This window comes from Hyla sarda, chromosome 1, assembly GCF_029499605.1.
Source record: "Hyla sarda isolate aHylSar1 chromosome 1, aHylSar1.hap1, whole genome shotgun sequence".
NCBI lineage: Eukaryota > Metazoa > Chordata > Amphibia > Anura > Hylidae > Hyla > Hyla sarda.
Window position 1 is genome coordinate 108,690,619 of NC_079189.1, and position 26,395 is coordinate 108,717,013.

General features: G+C 45.8%; 1 protein-coding gene across 2 annotated transcripts in view; it reads left to right on the forward strand.

The window, feature by feature from the left end:
* UFSP2 (UFM1 specific peptidase 2) overlaps positions 1-26,395 on the forward strand; it is a 66,873-nt gene that overhangs the window by 31,300 nt on the left and 9,178 nt on the right. For both annotated transcript variants that reach the window (XM_056559840.1, XM_056559843.1), the window contains exons 8-9: positions 320-484; positions 16,658-16,782. In XM_056559840.1, the coding sequence (XP_056415815.1) occupies positions 320-484; positions 16,658-16,782 (290 nt within the window). The remainder of the gene's footprint in view (positions 1-319; positions 485-16,657; positions 16,783-26,395) is intronic.

Sequence of the window (26,395 nt, forward strand, 5' to 3'; positions counted from 1 at the left end):
GTGGACCGAGCCTAAGAGACTGTCATCTCCAACCCCCCATCCCTAAACTGAAGTGCTGCACTTTTTACTCATTGTAGGAATTTAAGTAGCCCCCTCTATTTTACAGTATGCCCTTTTTTCAGGCATACAGCGGGGCAATACAAGTGAGTTGAAAGATGAAAAATTACTGATTTGCTATCTGCTTCTTTAATCTATTTACTGATGACTCAAAGGAGATTTCTGAGGTAAGGGATTCCCTTTCAGTATAGCCTAGTTAACATAGTTATTCTGTAATAAATAACATAGTTATTCCGTAATAAAGCATATCTTCTCTCTATAGGTCTCATTGGTGCAGGGAATCTATGGTTACCATCACTACATGCAGGACCGAATGGATGATAGTGGTTGGGGCTGTGCCTACCGTTCTCTCCAGACAATCTGTTCCTGGTTTAACCATCAAGGTTATAGTGACCGATCCATTCCAACACATAAGGAAATTCAGCAGGTATGATTACTTACTTCCCATCAGAGTGGGCCTACCAGTGCTGCAAATAGTACAGGTCTGGGCAGAAAAACAACCTAAACATTATTATTTATGATACCATTTACGGTTTGTTTTTTCCTGAGACAACAATTTTTCCATAAATTATCTATGCGAGTATGGCAAACCACACTATCATCCAGTGTGAAATTGTAGCAATGAGAGGTGCGACCCAGTTGTACTTGCTCCTTGAGAAGGAATAGACATCAGCCAGATTTTTAGTAGGATTGGCATTACATCCACCACCAGAGGACTGTTATCACTGTATATGAAACCAAACTATTTCTACGGAGTTTGGGAAAATGTTCTGCTTCTGTGAACACTTGGAAAGTGACTAATGCTAGGTAGATGGGAAACCATTGGATGGAATTGCCACAGAGTGCAGAACAGGGACCCCCAGTCCTCAGTAGATGGCAGAGGCCTATCTACCTAAAGAGAAAATTGTTGAACAGTTGAAATCCAATATGCCCGTTCCTTCTCTCCCCCTGACATTATAATCTGACAAAGATTCAGCAGGCCTCCAAACCCATTAGATCGTTGCCTAGTTTGATGAAAACTGCAGGTTTGGATGACTTTTTGATAATGTGAAAGCCATCTGATAGACAAATATTCCAATCCTAGCATGTTAAAGTGTACCTGTCAGATCCCACAAAAAAAATGTTACTCAATACCTAATCCTGACCATGTACATCTAATTTTTTTGCCTCTATTGCCTTTATTTATTATAAAAAAATACCTGTTTTCATTAGCTCCCACTGTTAGAAATCCTCTCAGATGAAGAGGGTGTTTCCCTCCCTTGTGGTGGGAGGTGATTGGTGTGTCCGTGACTCATCGACATGCCTGATGCTGCTGCAGGACTGGTGAGTTTCCCAGTAGGTATGTCCCTTCTAGTGGTGGGATTAACTATATTACACAAGGTCTTTAATATCAGTAACAACATATAAACATTTTTGGGATCTGACAGTGCCTATTTAAATCAACTGCTGCCTTTTTCTTCCATTTGGAAAGCCTATTTTTTCTCGAGGCCTCTTTGACATCTGAACAACATATGCATTCCAAGGTGGCAGCACTAGGCACAGTATCCAAGCTCTCCCATGTTAGATCATGTCACATAGATGTAATTTCCTGAGATCCAAGAATCTCCCAATAGCGGACACTCACGGGGAAAAAATGTGTCTGCTATTGAGAGATGTCCCCTATTGGGTAAAAAGGCTCAAAATCTTTCTAAGTGACCAAATACTGTTCTGTGCTCACTCCAGAGTGTAATCGCCTATAAAACATGATAAAAGGCAATATTACAGTAGAATCACCCCTTATCAACCCCCTGTTCTATTTTTATTCCCCATCTTGATCCCTCACTGCCACTTCATTACTCCCCTTTGAACCTTGTGCCCTGTGTCGAATCATCCCCTCCTTAGTCCCTGTGCCATATTATTTCCCCTTTTATTACCCTCTGCAAATTCATCATCCCCTCTTTACCACTCCCTGTGCCATTTCTTCCCCCTCTGTGCAAATTTATCACCCCCTCTTTACTACCCCTATGCCATTTCATCTGCCCCTGTGCCATTTCATTCCCCCATTATCCCCTGTGCCCTGTTCTTACCTGGCCAGCAGGCTTAGATGCAGCGACTTAGGGTTTGACGTTCTACAGACATCCTCTGCGCTGCACTTACTGAGCGCAGCGGTGGCGGTTGTGGGCACTGCCAAGTGACATCAGGAGCGTCACTCTTCACTGCTTGCAGCCACCGCTGCTCACGGCCTCTCAGTGAGTGCAGTGCAGAGGACGTCAGGAGAACAACAACAAGGGGAGGAGGGAAGGGGAAAAGTTGTGGCACAAGGAGTGATGGGGGGATGATTTGACACAGGTTGAATAAAGTGGCACAGGAGTATAAAGGGGAATGAAATGGCACAGGTGGGATTAAATGGGGAAAGAAATGGCCTGGTTGTCCTCTATTGGGAGTGTGTTGTCCTCTATTGGGAGTGTTTTGTCAACTATTGGGAGTGTCTGCATCCGTTACTGGGAGCGTCCCCTTTTGGGTTTGTCCACAGGTGCTATTCGGAGTGTCCCCAACTGGGAGGGTGCAAATACATTTAGTCTTATGGTACTCTGCCAGGGAATAAAAACTGTCCACTATTGGGAGGTGTCCACTAAGGGTATGTTCACACTGCAGAATCTTCGCTCGCTGAATTCAGCGAGCAGAGATTCCGTCTGGCGGCCGCCGCCGAAAGTACTTCGGCGGTAGGACTGCGCTGCACTGTGCAGTCACCATTGATGGCTATGCAGTGCTCTCGGACTTCCGCGCAAAGAATAAACATGTTCTTTCTTTGCACGGAACAATTTCAGCGGTGGAATTCTCTGCCACTGAAATTCCACAGTGTGAACGGGTCTCGCGGAAGACCCATTCACGCTGATGGTAATGTGCGGAATTCCGCAGTGTGAAAATTTTTATGGATTTTACTGTACTAATAAATAATTTCAGATGTAGTATGAAAACTGGACACAAGGTGGCGACAACACCAGGAGTTCAGTCAGTTTGCAGTAAATTGGACCAGTCAAATAACAGGTAGCTTACTGCATATTCAGAAGTCAAAGCAAGATATTATTTAAAATATGTTAAAAAAAAAAAGCATGGCATGCTATTTTGGAAACTACACCCCTCAAGGAACGTAACAAGGGGTATAGTGAGCCTTAACACCACACAGGTGTTTGACAAATTTCCGCTAAAGTTGGACAGGAAAATTTAAAATTTGATTTTTTTTCACTAAAATGCTGTTACCCCAAATTTTTCATTATCACAAGGGGTAATTGGAGAAAAAGCCTCCCAAAATGTGTAGCCCCATTTCTTGAGTATGGAAATAACCCATATGTGGATGTAAAGTACTCTGCGGGTGAACTACAATGCTCAGAAGAGAAGGAGCTCCATTGAGCTTTTGGTGAGAGAATTTGGTTGGAATAGAAGTCGGGGGCCATGTGCGTTTACAAAGCCCCCCGTGGTGCCAGAACAGTGGAGCCCCCCCCCCCCCCCCCCCCCCCCACATGTGACCCCATTTTGGAAACTACACCCCTCACAGAATTTAATAAGGGGTGCAGTGAGTATTTACACCCCACTGGTGTTTAACAGATCTTTGGAACAGTGGGCTGTGCAAATGAGAAATTTTATTTTTCATTTTCACGGACCACTGTTCCAAAAATCTGTCAGACACCGGTGGGGGGGGTAAATGCTCACTGTACCCCTAATTTCATTACGTGCAGGGTGTAGTTTCCAAAATGGGGTCACATGTGGGGGGTCCACTGTTCTGGCACTATGGGGGCTTTGTAAACACACATGGCCTTCAATTTCGCACACATTCTTTCTCCAAAATCCCAATGGCGCTCCTTCTCTTCTGAGCATTGTAGTGCGCCATCAGAGCAATTTACACCCACATATGGTTATGTTCTTCCTTAGAAGAAATGGGGCTACACATTTTGGTGGGCTTTTTTCCTATTCTCCCTGGTGAAAATGAAAAATATAGGGTAACACCAGCCTTTAAAGGAGTTTTCTAAGCTAAAACTTTTAACATCCGCTGTGCCCGGGCTGTAAAACTATACATAGTAAACTTTCAATTACCTGCCTACGATCCCCCGTTGTTCCGATATCGCCGTCCCGTTCTCCGGTCCCGGTCTCTTCCACTTCCTGCGGGTCGGTGACTTCACTCTGCGCTCAGCCTATCAGCGGCCGCAGCAATGTCCCGTCGCGGCCGCTGATGGGCTGAGGGCAGAGTGAAGTCACCGACCCGCAGGAAAAGGAAGCTGACAGGGACCAGAGCACAGGCGGCGATATCGGAACAACGGGGGATCGTAGGCAGGTAAGTGAAAGTTTATTATGTATAGTTTTACAGCCCAGGCACAGCGGGGTAGAAAAGATTTCAGCTGGAGAACTCACATCTGGGTATTTGTTTTGCGTTTTTGTCTGAACCACTGTAAAATCAGCCACCCCTGTGCAAAGCACCAATTTAGACCTCAAATGTACATAGTGCGCTCTCACTCCTGAGCCTTGTTGTGCGCCTGCAGAACATTTTACGCCCACATATGGGGTATTTCTGTACTCGGGAGAAAGTGCGCTACAAATTTTGGGGGTCTTTTTTTTTTTTTCCTTTTACTGCTTGTGAAAATTAAAAGTATGGGGCAACACCAGCATGTTGGTGTAAAAACTCGGAGGGAGGGGGGCAAACCTCCAGCTGTAGCAAAACTACAACTCCCAGCATGCACTGACAGACCATACATGCTGGGAGTTGTCGTTATGCAACAGCTGGCGGCACATTGGTTGCGAAACACTGAGCGTTTGTTACTCATTGTTTCACAACCAGTGTGCCTCCAGCTGTTGCAAAACTACAACTCCCAGCATGTACAGTCTCTCAGTGCATACTGGGAGTTGTATTTTTGCAACAGCTGGAGGCACTCTGGTTGCAAAACACTGAGTTAGGTAACAAATTCGGTTTCACAACCAATGTATCTCCAGCCATTGCAAAACTGCAACAATCAGCATGCATTGACAGTCGAAGGGCATGCTGAGAGTTATAGTTTTGCAACAGCTGGAGGCACACTGCTACAACTCCCAGCATGCCCTTCATAGAAAAAATGTGCCTCCAGCTGTTGCATAACTACAACCACCCAGCATGCTCAGACTACCAAAGGGCATGCTGGGAGTTGTAGTTGGAACTCCAGCTGTTAGAACTACAACTCCCAGCATGCCCTTTGGCTTTGCATGCCGCGAGTTGTTGCTAAGAAACAGTAGGAGGTGAACCGGCCTCACCTCCTGCTGTATCCTACCGCCGCCACTGTATCATGCCGCCGGGACCGATCCTGCTGCTCCCACGCCGAACCAGGGCAAGGTAGGAGACCCCCGCCGGCCCCGATCACCGCCATGATCGCCGTCACGATCACCGCCCAGCAGGGTCGTGATTGGTCGGTCGTTCCAACCGATCAATCACGTGGTCGTGAGGCGGCACCCGTGCCACCTCACTCCTGCTGGGTAAGGGGGAATGGAGCTGTTTTGGACAGCCCCATTCACCCTTTTTTTCCGCGTCACAGGTTCACCAGAGACCCGATTGACCCGGAATATCGGCAAATCACCGGTCTGAATTGACCAGCGAATTTGCAGCGATCGTTGACATGGAGGGGGTCTCAGGACCCCCCTGGGCAAAATGCCTGGATAGCTGCTGATAGATATCAGCAGTCATCCCGTTCCGTTCACCGCGTCTGGAGATGCGGTGATCCAGGAAAGCTGCGCCGTAGATGTAAGTACTAAGTACTTAGCAGCGCCGTGCATTTACAGCGCTTGTCCTTAAGGGGTTAAATAAAGAATGAGGAAGGTAAAGAAAATATAAAACACATATAGGTAGATACATATACATATTGGAGCTATAGGTCCACAAGAAAGTTGGCTGCAAAAGCACAATTATCAGTTTTATTGTAATACTGACAATATACTTGTATATGTATGGCTCACAAGAGGCTACCAAATGAGTTTAAAAAATACATTCATAGTGTAACAGTATGTCTACAAGCAAGACAGCTACATAGCAGACACGTTACATGGCAGATTTCTAAAGAGACCTGCAGAGAGAGAGGAAGCACTGAAGCACCAAATTCATTGCTGTGAGACTGGTTAACAGAAAATGGACACCAAGACTGATATTTTGTTAGAAGTATTTGGGTGGATCTAGCAACACCTTCCAAAATGTATGTAATAGTAGTGAAGATAATGGCAGGTAGAGACTCCTATGATCTATAAGCCAGTAGAGACCTGCAAAAAAAGAAACATGTTGGTCTGCCTGCTTACCCAGCTGTCGAAGAGTTTAAGGCACCTTTCCACCTCTTATCAGCTTGTAGGGTTGAGAAGTTTCCTATTTGTTGTACTGCTATAAGGGCTATGGGCAGGCTTATTAATATTGTCTAAAGTTTTTACAGCATAAAATGAGACCGGCAGAAGATGCGCCAAACATATTGGACAGTTACACAGGCTCATTTACATCCATATATAGCCCACTCTACATTTTCCCTATAGGTTATCTTCCATCCTGGAGACCCTGGTAGAACCTACCCTTTTCAATATCTCCTCTAAGATAGAGGTAATATTAATTTACAATTATCTCTCCATTTTTAAGCCCTCATCAAAGCCTCTTACACACCCTTATCTTTGCCACATGCCATTAGGTCTAATGTCAGGATCCTCACTGCAGCAGATGCTACCCACTTGTATAACAATTTGCTGAATCAGAGCTCATTGTTAGAGGTAGGTGCCTCAGTGACCCTCTCTATCCCACTTCTTCATCCCATTAACTTTTCTATATACCTATCACACCAATGTATCTACAGGAATACAGCACACAGCCTGTCTACTACTGGACTATATGAGGACCACCTAGTACATGAACATGCACCTAGGGTCTTATCATCTGAAAATACCTGATACTTACCAGAACCTCCTTGTCTTATAACTTTACACTTATTTGTTCTGTGAGTTGAGGGACGGGATTTCACAGTACATTCCTGTTCCCTCTTAACTAGTCCCTGAGGAGTCGTGCATGAGTATTTGACACAACGAAACGCGTTGGATTTGCTTTACTGACTAGCATTGTCTTGTAATCACTGTGCTGCTCGTAGGCATGTGTTTGCATACCCTATAACTCACTGTATGTGTAATTGGAGGTTATACCAACCAGCGATTTAACCACTTTTGCTCTCTATACCTGTATTGCATCTGGTGTCCTTCTTTATCCTTAGGGAGAGGTGTTACGCCTAGCGCTCCGGGTCCCCGCTCCTCCCCGGAGCGCTCACGGCGTCCTTCTCCCTGCAGCTCCCCGGTCAGCGCTGACCGGGAGCGCTGCTCTGCCATGGCCGTTGGGGATGCGATTCGCACAGCGGGACGCGCCCGCTCGCGAATCGCATCCCAGGTCACTTACCCGTTCCCGTCTCCTGCAGTCATGTGCTGGCGCGCGCGGCTCCGCTCTCTAGGGCGCGCGCGCGCCAGCTCCCTGAGACTTAAAGGGCCAGTGCACCAATGATTGGTGCCTGGCCCAATTAGCTTAATTGGTTCCCACCTGTTCCCTGGCTATATCTAGTCTCCTCCCTTGCACTCCCTCGCCGGATCTTGTTGCCTTAGTGCCAGTGAAAGCGTTCCTTGTGTGTTAATAGCCTGTGTACCAGTACCTTTGCTATCTCCCCTGACTACGAACCTTGCCGCCTGCCCCCGACCTTCTGCTACGTCCGACCTTGCTACTGCCTACTCCCTTGTACCTCGCCTTTCTTCAGTATCTTCAGCAGCCAGAGAGGTGAGCCGTTGCTAGTGGATACGACCTGGTCACTACCGCCGCAGCAAGACCATCCCGCTTTGCGGCGGGCTCTGGTGAAAACCTGTAGTGGCTTAGAACCGGTCCACTAGCGCGGTCCTCGCCAATCCCTCTCTGGCACAGAGGATCCACCTCCTGCCAGCCGGCATCGTGACAGTAGATCCGGCCATGGATCCCGCTGAAGTTCCTCTGCCAGCTGCCGCCGACCTCCCTACATTGGTCGCCCGACAAGAGCACCAGCTGTCGTACTTGACCACCATGCTACAGCAGCTCCAGTCACAGCAACAGCAGCAACAGTCACAGCTACAGCAAGTTCAGTCTCAGCTACAGCAGCAACAACCATCTCCTCCGCCAGCTCCTGCACCCCTTCCGCAGCGACTGGCCACTCCTAGCCTCCGCCTGTCTTTGCCAGACAAATTTAATGGGGACTCTAAGTTTTGCCGTGGCTTCCTTTCGCAATGTTCTCTGCACTTGGAGATGATGTCGGACCTGTTTCCTACTGAAAGGTCTAAGGTGGCTTTCGTAGTCAGCCTTCTCTCTGGAAAAGCCCTGTCATGGGCCACACCGCTCTGGGACCGCAATGACCCCGTCACTGCCTCTGTTCACTCCTTCTTCTCGGAAATTCGAAGTGTCTTTGAGGAACCTGCCCGAGCCTCTTCTGCTGAGACTGCCCTGCTGAACCTGGTCCAGGGTAATTCCTCCGTTGGCGAGTACGCCATACAATTCCGTACTCTTGCTTCTGAACTATCCTGGAATAATGAGGCTCTCTGCGCGACCTTTAAAAAAGGCCTATCCAGCAACATTAAAGATGTTCTGGCCGCACGAGAGACTCCTGCTAGCCTGCATGAACTCATTCATCTAGCCACTCGCATTGACATGCGTTTTTCTGAGAGGCATCAAGAGCTCCGCCAGGAAAAAGACTTAGATCTCTGGCCACCTCTCCCACAGTCTCCACTGCAATCTGCGCCTAGGCCTCCCGCCGAGGAGGCCATGCAAGTGGATCGGTCTCGCCTGACCCTGGAAGAGAGGAATCGCCGTAAGGAAGAGAATCTTTGTCTGTACTGTGCCAGTACTGAACATTTTCTGGTGGATTGCCCAATCCGTCCTCCACGTCTGGGAAACGCACGCTCGCACTCTGCTCTCGTGGGTGTGGCGTCTCTTGATGCCAAGTCGGCTTCTCCACGTCTCACGGTACCTGTTCGGATTTCCACTTCAGCCAGCTCTCCCCTCTCAGCCGTGGCCTGCCTGGACTCTGGAGCTTCTGGGAATTTTATTCGGGACTCCTTTGTGAATAAATTCCGTATTCCGGTGACCCGTCTTGTCAAGCCACTCCGCATTTCCGCGGTCAACGGAGCCAGGTTGGACTGTACCATACGTTTCCGCACGGAGCCCCTTCTTATGAGCATCGGATCTCATCACGAGAGGATTGAACTTTTGGTCCTCCCCAATTGCACCTCGGAGATTCTCCTTGGACTTCCCTGGCTTCAACTTCATTCCCCAACCCTGGATTGGTCCACTGGGGAGATCAAGAGTTGGGGGTCCTCTTGTGCCAAGAACTGTCTAAAACCGGTTCCCAGTAACCCTTGCCGTAACTCTGTGGTTCCTCCTGTATCCGGTCCCCCTAAGGTCATTAAGGACTCTGCCTGCCACAGGAAATGCCCCTCCCCCCCTCCCAGTTCCATCAGGCAAACTTCTGTGTCCCCCCATGGCCCTCGTCCTGGTGTCACACTGCCCCGTGCCAGGTCTCGCCCTCTGCCCTCTCTCCCCATTCCTACTCCTGCGGTTCTGCCTGCCGTTGAGGAATCCCTCCATCCTTTCCCGGTGTCCTCATCCCAGGGGAGGCAGTTACCCGATAAAGAGAAGGGGAGACCTAAGGGGGGGGTACTGTTACGCCTAGCGCTCCGGGTCCCCGCTCCTCCCCGGAGCGCTCACGGCGTCCTTCTCCCTGCAGCTCCCCGGTCAGCGCTGACCGGGAGCGCTGCTCTGCCATGGCCGTTGGGGATGCGATTCGCACAGCGGGACGCGCCCGCTCGCGAATCGCATCCCAGGTCACTTACCCGTTCCCGTCTCCTGCAGTCATGTGCTGGCGCGCGCGGCTCCGCTCTCTAGGGCGCGCGCGCGCCAGCTCCCTGAGACTTAAAGGGCCAGTGCACCAATGATTGGTGCCTGGCCCAATTAGCTTAATTGGTTCCCACCTGTTCCCTGGCTATATCTAGTCTCCTCCCTTGCACTCCCTCGCCGGATCTTGTTGCCTTAGTGCCAGTGAAAGCGTTCCTTGTGTGTTAATAGCCTGTGTACCAGTACCTTTGCTATCTCCCCTGACTACGAACCTTGCCGCCTGCCCCCGACCTTCTGCTACGTCCGACCTTGCTACTGCCTACTCCCTTGTACCTCGCCTTTCTTCAGTATCTTCAGCAGCCAGAGAGGTGAGCCGTTGCTAGTGGATACGACCTGGTCACTACCGCCGCAGCAAGACCATCCCGCTTTGCGGCGGGCTCTGGTGAAAACCTGTAGTGGCTTAGAACCGGTCCACTAGCGCGGTCCTCGCCAATCCCTCTCTGGCACAGAGGATCCACCTCCTGCCAGCCGGCATCGTGACAAGAGGTAGGAGGTTCCGGATGCAGGTGGCATTCTCTAGGAAGGCCTCTGCATTAATAGGCTGGGGGTCTATATGGCCCAAGCAGGGTCAGTATATAGGAGCCTTTGTGAATGGTTCAATATCTGGGGCCTGCTGCTTTGGATTATAACAAAATCATGTGTTACCTTTTTATCTTTTACCTTATTTTGGTCATGTTCCTATTTTAATGTATACCAATAAAAGCTAATTTTTAGACCTAAGTGTTTCTCCTTCCTATTTAAACTTAACTGACATATATGTCTACATATATAGTTACTCACCTATTAATTTCAAGCAGTCACTAAGAAGCAGAGATCTCGCACACAACATAACTGCAGTGCCTGCCCGACCAGAACCTGCTCTGTCCAGGGGGGGGATGTCAGGGGGTGATGTCAGTGAGTACTCAGTGGTGATGTCGGGGGGTGATGTCAGTGAGTACTCAGTGGGGATGTCAGGGGGTGATTTCAGTGAGTACTCAGGGGTGATGTCGGGGGGTGATGTCAGTGAGTACTCAGGGGTGATGTCAATGAGTACTCGGGTGATGTCGGGGGGTGATGTCAGTGAGTACTCAGGGGTGATGTCAGGGGGTGATGTCAGTGAGTACTCAGTGGTGATGTCAGGGGGTGATGTCAGTGAGTACTCAGTGGTGATGTCAGGGGGTGATGTCAGTAAGTACTCAGGGGTGATGTCGGGGGGTGATGTCAGTGAGTACTCAGGGGTGATGTCGGGGGGTGATGTCAGGGAGTACTCGGTGGTGATGTTGGGGGGTGATGTCAGTGAGTACTCGGGTGATGTCAGGGAGTACTCGGGGGTGATGTCAGTGAGTACTCAGTGGTGATGTCAGGGGGTGATGTTAGTGAGTACTCAGGGGTGATGTCGGGGGGGGATGTCAGTGAGTACTCAGGTGATGTCAGGGAGTACTCGGTGGTGATGTCAGGGGGTGATGTCAGGGAGTAACTCGGTGGTGATGTCAGGGGGTGATGTTAGTGAGTACTCGGTGGTGATGTCGGGGGGTGATGTTAGTGAGTACTCTGGGGTGATGTCGGGGGGTGATGTCAGTGAGTACTCAGGGGTGATGTCGGGGGGGGATGTCAGGGAGTACTCGGTGGTGATGTCAGGGGGTGATGTCAGTGAGTACTCAGGGGTGATGTCGGGGGGTGATGTCAGTGAATACTCAGGGGTGATGTCAGGGAGTACTCGGTGGTGATGTCAGGGGGTGATGTCAGTGAGTACTCAGTGGTGATGTCAGGGGGTGATGTCAGTGAGTACTCAGTGGTGATGTCAGTGAGTACTCAGTGGTAATGTCAGGGGGTGATGTCAGTGAGTACTCAGTGGTGTTGATATTCAGAGCAACAGCGAATGGCATAAAATGTTAAAAAAAAAAAAAAAAAATACCAAAGTCCAGAATTGGTGATTTTTTATTTTATTTATTTTTTTAGTCACAGCATATACCATAAAAATTTAAGAAAAAGCTATCAAAAAGTCAATTCGAAACTAAAATGGTGCCAATAAAAACTACAGATCACTGCGCAAAAAGCCCTGTATATGGAAAATGAAAAAAGTTATAGGGGTCAGAAGAGGACATGCATGTTAATTTTCTTAACAAAAAGTAGTAAAATAAAACAAAACCTACATAAATTGGGTATCGTTGTAATCGTAAGGACCTACAGAATACAGAAATTGTGTCATTAACCGTAAGATATACTTTGTAGAAACGAACCACCCCAGCACTCACCCCCCCCCCCCACCCCCCCCCCCCCCGCAAAAAATGTTTTTACAAAAAAAAAATTCTATATTTTCTTTATGTATTTTAAATATTAATGTATTGTATGTGGGCGGGTGTCTATATGGGTGTGGCTTACATATGGGTGGGTGCATGGGGGGGCCCCATGAGTTGTCAGTCCACCCCTGACTGGGAAATTGTTCCGTCCACCACTCAGATTTTCAATATGAAAAGCGCTGATAATAAAAAAGGAAAGAAAAAGAAAAGAAGGTCATGTTGTCTTTATTTTTCAGAATACTAAGTTTGCTGTGAAAAGTGATGGTAAAACCACTTTATTTAATAGAATCTGATTGATATCCTTGTCTGGGATTAAGAATTGTATGGTGTGGCTTATGCCCTTATCTATTGTCAGAACAGTACATTCTGGTAAGAACTGCCATACTAGTACCACAACACTACCTAACAGCAACACATTTCTCAGTGGTTTTGCTCTCAGAATACAGTGATCCCTCAACTTACAATGGCCTCAACATACAATAGTTTCAACATACAATGGTCTTTTCTGGACCATTGTAACTTGAAACCAGACTCAACATACAATGTACAGACCGTCCAGATCTGTGAAACGTTCAATGGCCGGAAGAACCGACCAATCAGAATGGGCAATTTACTGGTAAAAACACCTGTATTACTGAAGCGTATGCACTGACTGGTGTCTGGAAGCGGCCCCCTACAGTACAGGGAGGTATTACTTGTTCTGTACTCTTTACCTGTACCAGGGTTAGCTTCTCCTTTGGACACCAGGTGAGGGCGGCTCCATGTTACTTTTTTAGGACAATTGCGTGTTCTGTACAGGACCCTGAAAAAAGCTCCTGTTCTCTACATAGACCAGTGTTTTCCCAAGCAGGGTTGCCCCCAGCTGTTGCAAAACTACAACTCCCAGCATGCTGGTCCGGGCATGCTGGGAGTTGTAGTTTTTGCAACAGCTGGAGGCACCCTGGTTGGGAAACACTGACATAGACAGTGATTACAGCTCCCAGCAGATCTTTCTTACTTTTATATGTAAGGATTTGCTTTATCTATATTAATTATCTACTTATTTTTCTTTAATCCTCACTTTTTCCTATTTTTGGATGAAATTTTGATGCCTTTAGAACCAATTACCAGGTTTCCATAGAGTTCTGGTCTCAATATACAATGGTTTCAACATATAATGGTTGTCCTGGAACCGATTAATATTGTAACTTGAGGGACACTGTACTTTGGAAGTGACACAGAATTTAGGGTAATGGTGTAAACTACCCTTTTCTATCTCTGAATACACAGCCTGCACTGCTTCTAGTGACCCTTCCCTTCCCCTAAAACATATTCTGGATAAGTAGAGGTGAGAGCTGCAGTAAGGGTGGTCCTTGGATTGTTTCTGGTGGTTGTCACTTGTGTGATGGGATTCGTTGATATGGAGGGTGTCACTGGTGGATGATGAGGAATGGTTCCTTAGGGTGGTGTCGCTGGTGGATAATGAGTTTCGAGTTCAGAAGGTCCAATGTAATGTACTTCTTAAGTCGTAGTACTGGACAGAGCTCCCCAAACTACAGATTTCCACACTAAAATAGATTTAGGAATAGGTGATCTGGGTTACTGTCAGCAATAATGTATTGACAGCTTGCAGTGCTCTTCTTTGTCAGTATAGGCATATGCTGCAAGCGTTGTTCCCTGGAGATGGGCTATTGACAATGGCTGACACTTCTATTACACATGGAGAACAAAGTGACTGTACCACACCTCGTGAAAAGTACATTGTGAACAGCCCCTGGCTATTTGTCTCACAAGGAGCCGCCTCTGCCTCACAAGATGCCGTACGTGACTTCACTCTCGTCATACTCTGGAGCAGTCAGGATGGAGGTCACTTGGTTCCCAGTGTATTAAGCTATATAAGGTCATGGAAACATTCCTCCATTGAAAAAGCCAGACAACCTCACAGGTCTGTAAAGTGTTAGAAGAATCCAAGGTTTTATTGCGGGCCCTTGATGTATCACAGTCATATGATACATCCTCCAGACCAGTGTTTCCCAACCAAGGTGCCTCCAGCTTTTGCAAAACTACAACTCCCAGCATGCCCAGACAGCCCAAGGCTGTCCGGGCATGCAGCATGCTAGGAGTTGTAGTTTTGCTGGAGGCAGCCTGGTTGGGAAACAATGCTCCAAACAATGAGACATGGTAACCCTCTGCTTGAGTAATGATAAAGGGGTACTCCGGTGAAAAACATTTTTTTTTTTTTTTTTTTTTTAATCAACTGGTGAGAGAAAGTTAAACAGATTTGTAAATTAATCTATAGAAAATAGGAGAGGCTCCTATCTGCTAGTTACATTGATCCGAGCAACTCAAATGTCACCCATACCACGGTGTCTGAAACTCAAAGTGATTAAAAGGAAAATGGAGGCTCAGGATCTTGAATACTGGATAGACATTTATTAACTAATGGTTTAAAATATGTAATGTGCTCCGTGACGCACAGGGCCCTTGTGGGTCAGCGGGAAACCAAATACAATTTAATAAATTATAAAATTACATAGCATAAAATACGTTATAATATAAAAATATGTAATAAAATACAATCAATATAAAAGCCACATGTCTGTGGATATTCCAGCCTGTAAGAATAAAATAGTGGTGCACGTGTCTTTTGAATAGAAACGAATATGTAAAGTGCAGAATTGTACTGTTCAATGCGCTGTTTGTAGAATGAGTGGTATCCGTTGGCAACAATGTAACAATTATTGCATGGTAACAATGTAGCAAACAGCAGCAATGTTAAATATACTTGCAGTACTGAAGGGCTGAAGGATAGATCGCCGCTTAGAGACTCGGCCGTCTCACATGGATAGCGGTGATAGTGGGCCGCAATGATGGGGACTGCAGCGCTTCAATGAGCCGTGAATTTTTCCAAATCGCGTAGAATGCGCAGAGATAATGTTCAAATTCACGGTCCTATTATGTGTGGCATATGCTGATAGAGACTCAGAAGTTACAGCAATAATGAAAGATCCAGTTTTTTTGAGGCTGTATAGGTAAACCCTGATGCGGTCAGAGGGTATGTGGCGTCCTCATGGCCGTGGCAATGCCTGGGGCTTAGCGGATGCCGTATAAGCGCAATAGCTGTATTCCAATATAGAGGCTGGATATATGTGGCGTTGGTAGCGGAGCTGGACGCGTTTCAAGTCCTCCATAGGACTTCTTCAGCTTTAAGATGTGTCCTAGATTTTGAATTTCTTTTGTCTGACCACAGTGCTCTTTGCTGACACCTCTGTCCTTGTCAGGAACTGTCCAGAGCAGGATAGGTTTGCTACAGGGATTTCCTCCTGCTCTTCCTGACATGGACAGAGGTGTCAGCAGAGAGCACTGTGGTCATGCATAAAATAAATTTAAAAAAAAAAAGACCATAAATCAGCTGAGAAGTACTGTTAAACTTCCTGGCACCAGTTGATTTAAAAAAATTAAAATAAAATAGTTTTTCACCCGAGTACCCCTTTTAACAATATTATTAATTTGAAATTCTGTATTTTTTATATAGGCCACAGTAAGAAATATATTGTAAAGGAAAAGGGACATGTATATTAGAACCATATAGATGAATCGTTAATTTCTGACCTAGTACAGTAAAAGGTGGATTCTCATATCAGCATCCCATCTATCATTAAAGGGTTATTCTGGGCAAAAACATCTTATCCCCTTTCGAAAGGATAGGGGAAAAATGTCTGATCACGGGGGGCCCGCCGCTGGGACCCCCCGCTATCTCCCTGCAGCAGCCCACATTCTATGCGTAGCTGCGTCTGAAGTCTCGGAAACCTCCGGGCTTCAGAGACGGCGACATGACATCACGCCACGACCCCTCCATTCATGTCTATGGGAGGGGGCGTTGTGGCCGTTATGCCCCCTCCCATAGAAATGAATGGAGGGGGCGTGGCGGCACGTCCCCATCTCGGAAGCCCGGAGGTTTCCGAAACTTCAGAAAACGGGCTGCTGCAGGGAGATCGCGGGGGATCCCAGCGGTGGGCCCCCCGCGATCAGACATCTTATCCCCTATCCTTTCGATAAGGGGTAAGATGTTTTTGCCCGGAATACCCCTTTAATAACTTTAAGTAGAAGTCTATGGACCTGATTTATCAAAATGTGTGGGAGAAATACTGGAGAGTTTTTGCCCATAACAACCAATCACTGCTCAGCTTTCACTTTACGCTTGTTAAGATATAAAAGAGCTGAGCTGTGATTAGTTGTTCTGGGCAAAAACTCTCCAGTATTTCTCCCACACATTTTGATAAATCTGGGCTAATAGGTGCACAAACCTATAGTATAGTAAGTGGAGTAGTAAAATGATGGAAGCATTGCCCATGTGGCATGAAATACAGTCTGGTTTCATGTCTGGAAATTCCTATTTATGTTGACAGATGTAATCTTTATTTCCTAGGCTCTGGTTGATGTCGGAGACAAACCTTCCAGCTTTGTTGGATCTCGGCAGTGGATCGGCTCCATAGAGGTACAGCTGGTGCTTAACCAGCTGCTCGGTGTCACATCAAAAATCATGTTTGTCAAGTACGTGTCAGAAATACAGTTCTTTTTCTTAGTGTAAAGTTAGCACTGAGGTCACCTATAGCAGAATGTATGGAGACTGAAAACCCATAATAGCCAAAAATAATTCTCGTAGATTTTACTCCAGTAACAGCATGGTTTGTGCCAATTTGGTTACTGTAAAAACCCTGCTCCTGTTAACTTTAATGGGAGATTGGGAACTACTTGAAACAGAAGTGACATGTTTTGCTGTGTGTATTAACAAGTCTGTATTACCAGACAAAAGGACCAATTTCCCAGTAAATGGAATGAGATATATTTAAGTAGTGTGAATAAACTAAAACTGAAGCTTAGAATAGACTCCCTATATAGAAAATAATTTAAAAATTACATTGCCCTATTCCTCATCCAAAAATATGCTTCCTCACCACCATTTCTGTGGTCATCCAATTGCATTCCCATATTTAACCCTTAGAACACAGTAATTATACAGGTAATCACAAAACTGTAAGGCAGTTTCTAAACTAGACTAAAGGCAATGAAAATATATTTGTGGTCGAGGCTACAATGTGACCAGCTGCCTGCGACTAATCACTACAATAACACACAATAACTGTAATTAGAGATAAGCGAAGTTACATTGATTCGATTCGTCACAAACTTCTCGGCTCGACAGTTGCTGACTTTATCCTGCATAAATGAGTTCAGCTTTCAGGTGCTCCGGAGGGCTGTTAAAGGTAGAGACAGTCCTACGAGAGAGTCTCCAACCCAACGGAATCACCTGAAAGCTGAACTCATTTATGCAGGGTAAAGTCAGCAACTGCCGAGCCGAGAAGTTTGTGACGAATCGAATCACTGTAACTTCGCTCATCTCTAATGGTAATAACGATAAACTGTAATAAGGATACAGTGATAATGAGAACAGTTAGAACGATAACCACAGTAATGATTACAGTAATAACGGTAACCATAATGATGGCAGTAATAAGAATGATCATAATAATAACAGTAATAATGATACCAGTAATGACAATAATAATACTCATAGCTATAACACTACAAATGATACCAATAATAATACCAATACCATTGAATATAACAATAACAGGAATAATGATAACATACTTACAGCGGTCAGAAATGTGCCCAAAACCGCGACCGTGGGCACACCTATAGAGGGCCAAAAATCCTGGCAGTAATCAGAAAACCAATTAACACTTACCTCATCCAAACACACGACCTTGAAGAATAGAATACCTGAAACCACATATTAATGTACCCTCCGCATTGAGGTGTCGGGCGTACAAAAGCCTGTGTAACATCTGTTCCACGGGCTGTAAATGTTGTATCTGTACCTGTACAATTGATGATACTTAACATGATAGTAGGACGCTATAACCTCTTGCAGGGCCCTGCCCATAAGGGGCCAAAAAGCCTAAACAATGTCTTTTGACACCCTACCATCTCCTATCCGTTATATTATTGCTCTGAATACTTGTCAGTAACAATAATTACGCAGTGCTTGACCATGCAGACGTGGCAGGCATAACAGGTATGCTACCTCCTATGAGTCATATTATTACTCTGAAGATGTGTCAGTAATAATAATTACACAGTACATCCCCCTGCAGACGTGGCAGGCACAACGGGAATACTGCCTCCTAAGACCCTTTATAGTATTGCTCTGAAAACGTGTCAGTAGCAAATACATAATGCATCTCCCTGCAGACGTAGCAGGCATAGTACACAGGACGTTATATTATTGCTCTGAAACGTGTCAGTAACTATAATTGTGCTGGACATCCCCCTGAAGACAAGGCAGACACAATAGGTAAACTACCGCATAAAAGTCATAATATTATTGCTCTGCAGTGGTGTCAGTAACAACAATGCGCAGTGCATCCCCCTGCAGACGTGGCAGGCATAACTGGTATACTACCGTCCATGGGTCGTGATATTATGCTCTAAATATGTAATTAACAATAATTACACAGTGCATCCCCCTGCAGATGCGGCAGGCATAACAGTATATTACTGCCTATGGGTCGTGAATTTATAGCGCTAAATGTGTCAGTAACAATTACGCAGTGCCTTCCCTGCAGTTGTGGCACGCATAACAGCCTCACCCTGCAATCAGTTATAATAATCTAAACGCGGAAATCCTCTATGCCGCACATTATAAATTTGAACACACGCACATTCTACGCTATATCGTAAATACGGTATATACTATGAACGTGAAGATGCTGCAAATGCTAATGCACCGTATGCGTACTATGGATGTAATGAAGGAAAACATTATCAAAATATGGTACTGTAATTCTATGAGCGTTTGCATCCCGTGCATGTTACCAAGAACATTTCACACTAACAATGCTATGAACGTTTTTTTTTTAATGCTATGAGCATATGTACCGTATGAATTCTAACAAACGTATGTGTAGTAAATGCTACGAGCGTATGTACAGTATAGATGCATGAGCACCATATGAACCCTATAAATGTATGTGCAGTCTAAATACTACGATCGTATGTACCATATGCTGCTAGCACATGACTAATATGTTATTGGCGTATGAACTGACTGCTATGAGCATGAGTACTTTATAAAGCTATGAATATTTCTCGTTCGGCTTCATTGAGGGACACACAGACCATGGGTATATGCTGCTGCCACTAGGAGGCTTGACACTAGGCAACAAAAGAAAGTCTGCCCCTCCCAGGAGGATATACCCCGCCTACAGACTCTGAGCTGTCAGTTTTAGCTTAGTGTCCATAGGAGGCAGACACTGGTCTGGAGTTCTTCAGACCTGGTCGTTTTATTTCTCTCTCTTTAGGTGGGGTCTCAGGAGCATAGTGTTCACTGTTTCCCCAAGTTATGTGCTGTCTACCCCTTCTTGCCACCAGTCAGCACTTGGGGTTGTACCTTTTGAGTCCGGCTCCCCCTACCTTCCCTGTTTGTCTTGCTGTTTCAGCCCGGCGTGATGCAAGTGTATAATATCTGGCTGAAGACTTTATAGGTAAGTTTTCTCAGGACAAGGTGAGTATCCCTTCTCCCTCCCTCTTTTTTTCCAGGAATCTATCTCAACCTCTGTAGCTCCCCTGTTTTGGGCCAACTCCTTTTTATTCATTCTGGGGACAGTTTCCTGCTCGGCCATTCTGAATCTAGGGGACAGAAACAGTGGTGCAGGTCATATTTTTTTCCTGTTTTTCACATTATTTAGGGTCATTCTGTGGGCTCTGCTTCCCCCCCCCCCCCCACCCCCCAAATGGGTTTGTTCCCTCTCTGTCTATTTTCGACCTGACGCGGGTTTCCTGTTCTGTGGTGACTCACCTCAACAAGGATATAGTCCTTTTGTCCAGCTCCGTCCCATCCCAGGGAATGTTTGCTTCATGGTCCTGATGTGGTATGGGCCAGGCCATTCGGATTTACCTCTTCCTTTCTCCAGTGTGACTTTCTTTCTGCTTTTTCGCGGTGGATCCGTTCTGCTATCTCGGAAGCTTACCGCTGCAAGGAGAAGACTCCTCCCTTCCGGTCTCAGCTCATTATACTCGTTATGTCGGGGCTTCCTGGGCTCTTCGCAACAGGGCTTTGAACGTCCAAATCTGTAAGGCGGCAACCTGGTCGTCCTTGCACACGTTCACGAAATTTTACCAGGTGCATACCTTGGCATCTACTGATGCTGGTTTGGGTCGCAAGGTGTTGCAGGCAGCTGTGGCCCAGCCTTCCACCTGAGTTACTTGAGTTTTTTCCCACGCCGGGGACTGCTTTGGTACGTCCCATGGTCTCTGTGTCCCTCAATGGAGCCGAACAAGAAAAGTAGACTTTTACGCTTACCGTAAAATCTCTTTCTCGGAGGATCCATTGGGGGACACAGCACCCACCCATTTGTTCTGGTGTACTTGGTTCAGTTACCTGTTCGAGGGTTGGTTCAGTTAATTTGTCTGTGGCTTCCTCGGACAGTTACTGATTTATCTTTACCTGTCAGTCCTCTCCTACTGCTTTGGGACTAAACTGATTGCTCAGTCACTAGGCGGGGTATATCCTGCTGAGAGGGACCGACTTTCTTTTGTTGACTAGTCTCAAGCCTCCTAGTGGCAGCAGCATATACCCACGGTCTCTGTGTCCCCCAATGGATCCTCCAAGAGATTTTACGGTAGGCATAAAAATCTATTTATTTCCGGCATAAAAGCTATGAGCTTGTGACTAAAAAAAAATGACTTGAATGGTATTTCACTGGTGTATTTTATGCACTTGTTTAACTTTATGCACTCGTGTACTTTTATTTTGCTTTATGTACGTGCACATTTACTTCACACTATTTGCACATTTATACAGGGTAACTCATTTTATAGTACTTGTGGAACAGGTGTTTCTAGAACTGTTGGTGCACATTTGTCATCATCATTATTATTTATTATATGATTTATGGACGGATGTAATAGTTAGAGTATTCAATTTATCTACCACTTACAATTGGGAAAGTAACTGTGTTTGGGTATAAGTTTATGGATCAGTTTAAAAGCACATCCTGGTTAATTATGCTCATTCCATATCTATTCCTGCCCCTACTTAAAGTGGCCGTGTTCTCCTCAGCGCATGCGCATAATACAAAAGCCGGTTTTATGGAGCGCCTGCGCCTTGTATGCACGAGGGACATGCGCTGTGGGGATCCCTGTATAAGACTGGTTGGACGTAGAACAGCATTGAGGGAGGATCCATGTGTCATGTGATATGGTATGATGGACTACGTTGTTTTGTATGTTTTATTTTGGGCTTCTATCATACTATTATAAGGTCAATCATCAGGAAACAGTTAATAACTATTTTATTGCGGGATTGTGGAGATGTGTACCAGAAGTGAGGGCATTTGATCCCACAGAAATGATATGCTCGTACCGGAAGCACTTACCCACGTGTATGGAGGAGAGATGGACTCCTGTCCTCCAGTCCTCGAGCTTGGGCTTACTCCCCTTCTTATTCACCACACTGCACGGACCTTTATTCACACACAGATTCTTTCATGTCAGGATGGACCTCATGCACACACTGCCAGTGTACACCTAGGTGTCAATTATTTCATTATTTTGAGTTTGGACAGTGCATATGCTGATACAGGTGGCTAGGGGACATACATGCATTACTGGTTTTGCCCCTCCTTCCATATGTGATTATTGTCTGTATTAATTTGTTCCATTGTGGGGGTGTTCATTATATTTTGTACTACTGCCGTGCTCCAGGAGGGAGAGCGTCTGGCCCCCTCCAGTGTTTGTCCTGGTGTCCCTGGTACAGGGCACCTTTTAAATTGATTTTAGATGTTTGTTTTGTATGTGATGGCTATTTAATAAATATGTAATTTGTGTACTCAAGTAGAAAACAGACATGGTGCACATCTACAATCTTGCACAATGATCCAATTGCTTCTCAGCATAATTTCAAAATCTAACAGGTTGTTAGTATATACGTTTTGATCAAAAAGTACAAGCCCACTCGCCACGTCAAGGCCACCTGTTTAGAGTGGGTCCCTAACGTCCCTAGCATAAAATGGCGTAGCACTGGGCGGCGACCACCACCGCCGCGACACCAGTGCCCACAGGGGGAACGACCCACTGGCAGAGCGGCCCCAACTCCACTCAAACCAGTCCATGGGTCGCACCCGCCCGCAGACACGGTGCCACGGCAGCAATGGACGCCGCACAGCACCACACCAGTGTGAACAGGATGTTATAGCACACTTACCATGCTCTCCCAGTCAAACTGGGAGGCTGCCAGGAAAGAAAAGGCCCTTGTGTAGCTAACTACTACTTATATAGGGTTGGGCTGAGGGGGTGGGGAAGAGTGCAGACAACATGTTCAAACAAAAAAAAAAAAGGGGATAGAAAAGACAATGTGTAATTTGTTTCGTACTATTCAAGTTTTTTTTTGGGTGGGCATGTGCAATACAGTTTGGGGTGAGTTTTTCTTATATGGTTTGTTATACATTCTCTTTGCACCCCAGTGTATTGACTCATTAGCGGAGCTTCCCTATACGTATTGCATTGATAGTATAAAACTATGCACTTATGTACAACCACACTATAGCCCAAGAACTGCTGTGGGCGTATGTGCGATATACAAGCTATGAATGCATTTTCAAGAGCGTATGTGGCGTATAAATCTATGAATGTCCGTGTAGTATAGTGCTATGAGTGTACATACAGTACAAATGGCTTATGGGCTTGTGTGCAGAAAAATGCTATAGGCGTATGTGCAGTATAAATGCTATGAGCAATAAGTGCAGTATAAATGCTATAAGCATGTGCAATATAAATGATATGAGTGTAGTGCAGTATAAATGCTATGAGCATAGTGTAGTATAAAAGCTGAGCATACCGTGTGCAATATGAGAGTAGTGCAGTATAAATGCTGTGAGCAATAAGTGCAGCATAAATGCTATAAGCATGTGCAATATAAATTGTGTAGTGCAATATAAATGCTATGAGCATAGTGTAGTATAATAGCTATGAGCATAGAGTGTGCAGTATAAATGCTGTGAGCGTAAGTGCAGTATAAAAGCTGTGAATATATATGCAGTATACATGCTGAGAGCGTTAAAGCAATATAAATGCTGTGAGTGTATGTGCCATATAAATGCTACGAACGTGAATGCCGTATAAGTGCTATGAGCATAAGTGCAGTGTTAATGCTATGAGCGTAAGTGCAGTACAGATACTGTGAACATAAGTGCAGTAAAAATACTGAGTGTAAGAGCAGTATAAATTCTATGCGCATATGTGCAGTATAATGAATACTATGAGCAATGTGTAGTATAAATGCTTTAAGTGTAAATGCAGAATGAATGCTGAGAGCGTACGAGCAGTGTAAGTGCTGAAGTGTACGTGCAGTATAAACGTGATAGGCATGCGAATAGTATAACTGCTATTAGCATATGTGCAGTATCATGCTATGGGTGTAAATGCAGTATGAATACTATGAACAAAGTGCAGTAGAACTGCTATTAACGTATATGCAGAATAAATGTGAGTCTACGTGCAGAATAAACGCGATGTGTGTACAAACAGAATAACTGCTATGAACATATGTGCAGTATAAAACTATGAACGTACGAGCAGTATGAATGCAGCGCGTGTACTTGCAGTATAAATGCTATGAGCGTATGTGCAGTATAAATGCTATAAGTGTAAATGCAATATAAATACTATGAGCTTACGTACCGTATAAATGCTGTGAGTGTACAAGCAGTATAAATGCTTTGAGCGTACGAGCAGCATTAATGCTATGAGCGTACGTGCAGTATAAATGCGCTGGGCGCATGTCTCCATTGCAATATACCTGCTAACAGAAGTGGAGCAATAGTACAAAGTGTAGAATAGCTCATTATCCACAATGTAATCTCAGTAGCCCAAAATTGTCTGCAATATGGGTATCAACTGATAACAATAGCGGAGTGTCCCTGATTAGTCTAACATTTAGTGATCCCTGAGGAAAAGGAAACTATTGCTAGTGTGAATCATAATACTTGTGAGCTCCTGCTGATGGTCACATGACCTGGAGTGCACCCGGCCGGATCACGTAACCCAGCGGACCCCACAGCAGCCACTGCCGCAGCCTCATGCTCCCTTGACTGACTTACAGGATGCAAAACATCAAGAGCCAGAAGTGACTAACCCCAGGAAGCTTGCTGGAACAACCGACGGGACCAGCCAGTCCTCACGAAGCTATCGCTGTGGGCAGCCAGCCCGCAGCCATTGGCTCACTTACCCACTCGCTGCCATGAATGTCACCTGCTGACTACCGGCTTGAGAGAGGAGCCAACAGTCAGCGTGTGGCAATCCCCTGACCGAGCCGTTCCGCCTAGTTTTCCGCCCAGAGGAAACCAATGGGCGGCCACTCATGACCATACTGTTCATACAACGCTCCGGACAGCGAGGCTCCAGCAGAGAGGGTGGGCACCAGAGCTTACAACTGGCATGAATTTCAAATGCACGCCCAAATCGCAGCTGCACAAACCAGCTGGCATCGCCAAACGCCGGACACGCCCTGACCTGTATGCAGGGGGGGGGGGGGGTTATATACTCTCACGCCCCTTCCACAAACTCAGCCTTAACAGGCGTACGCATCTGCTCATGGATTGGGGGATATTGATAGTGTGGCATTCCAGTATTGCACACTTGTTGATGTTACAGGTTTGTCTGATTAGCTCTCCATATCGCACTTTATAGAAAAACTGCTAAAAGGACTGTTACTGTGGGAATCGCCACAGTAGTCTGACCGTGTTTAGAAGGTTTTTTCTGTTAGGAGCATGGGCTCATGATCTAAATTGAGCTGTCAAGATCACAGAATAATTTTAGGAGAGCAAATCATGTCGCTGCTATGCAAGTCTATGGTGCGGCCAGCTGCCCGTCTCCTTATAGTGTAACGGCAGCTACCATGTAACAGCCTGTATGGCTAGGAACACTGCCGTGAATAAAATCAACAGCCACAGAGTAGCTTAAGCTCTATCACTCCATACCGAGCGACTATGATTAATATGCCTCCAAGGTTATTGGCTGGAGAGCCGATCACGTCTCTACTACAACAGCCAGAGGAGCGTCCATTAATTATGGACACAGTAACAAGGTGCTGATAGCGGTACGTGTGTCACTGTTACATGCTGACAGGCATGACCCCTTCCCTTGTCGACAACATACTGTCTGATAATGTTAAGCTGGTGTCAGGCTTGTCCTGAACGGTGTGTAATAGAAGTCAGTGCTATCAAAACAGTTAGAGTAGGATGAGAGGGCATTGAACCAAAATACGTGCACCCTGACGTTTCTCAAGAGAGTGTGCACATACCCTTAGCAGTCTTCTGTGAGGTATCGGCAGGACAGATCCCTCTCCTGTGCTGGTAAATTTCTACAATCCATTTATGTAGATAAATTATATCAATCTGTATTCTGATATACAGTGGTCCCTCAAGTTACAATATTAATTGGTTCTGGGACGACCATTGTATGTTGAAACCATTGTATGTTGAGACCATAACTCTATGGAAACCTGGTAATTGGTTCTAAAGGCACCAAAATGTCATCCAAAAATAGGAAAAAGTGATAACTAATATAGATAAAGCAAATCCTTACATATAAAAGTAAGAAAGATCTGCTGGGAGCTGTAATCATTGTCTATGTCAGTGTTTCCCAACCAGGGTGCCTCCAGCTGTTGCAAAACTGCAATTCCCAGCATGCTGGGAGTTGTAGTTTTGCAACAGCTGGAGGCACCCTGGTTGGGAAACAATGGTTTATGTAGAGGACAGGAGCTTCTTCAGGGTCCTATACAGTGTCCCAAATGGAGCCGCCCTTACTTGGTGTCCAAAGGAGCAGCTAACCCTTGCACAGGTAAGGAGTAGTACAGAACTTGTAGTTCCTCCCTGTACTGTAGGGGGCGCTACCAGATAGCCAGTCAGTGCATGCACTTCAGTAATAGAGGCGATTTACCAGTAAAATGCCCATTCTGATTGGTCAGTTCCTCCAGTTGTGACCCGTTTCACAGATCTAGACTGTCCGTAGCATTGTATGTTGAGTCTGGTTTCAAGTTACAATGGTCCAGAAAAAAACATTGTATGTTGAAACTATTGTATGTTGAGGCCATTGTAAGTTG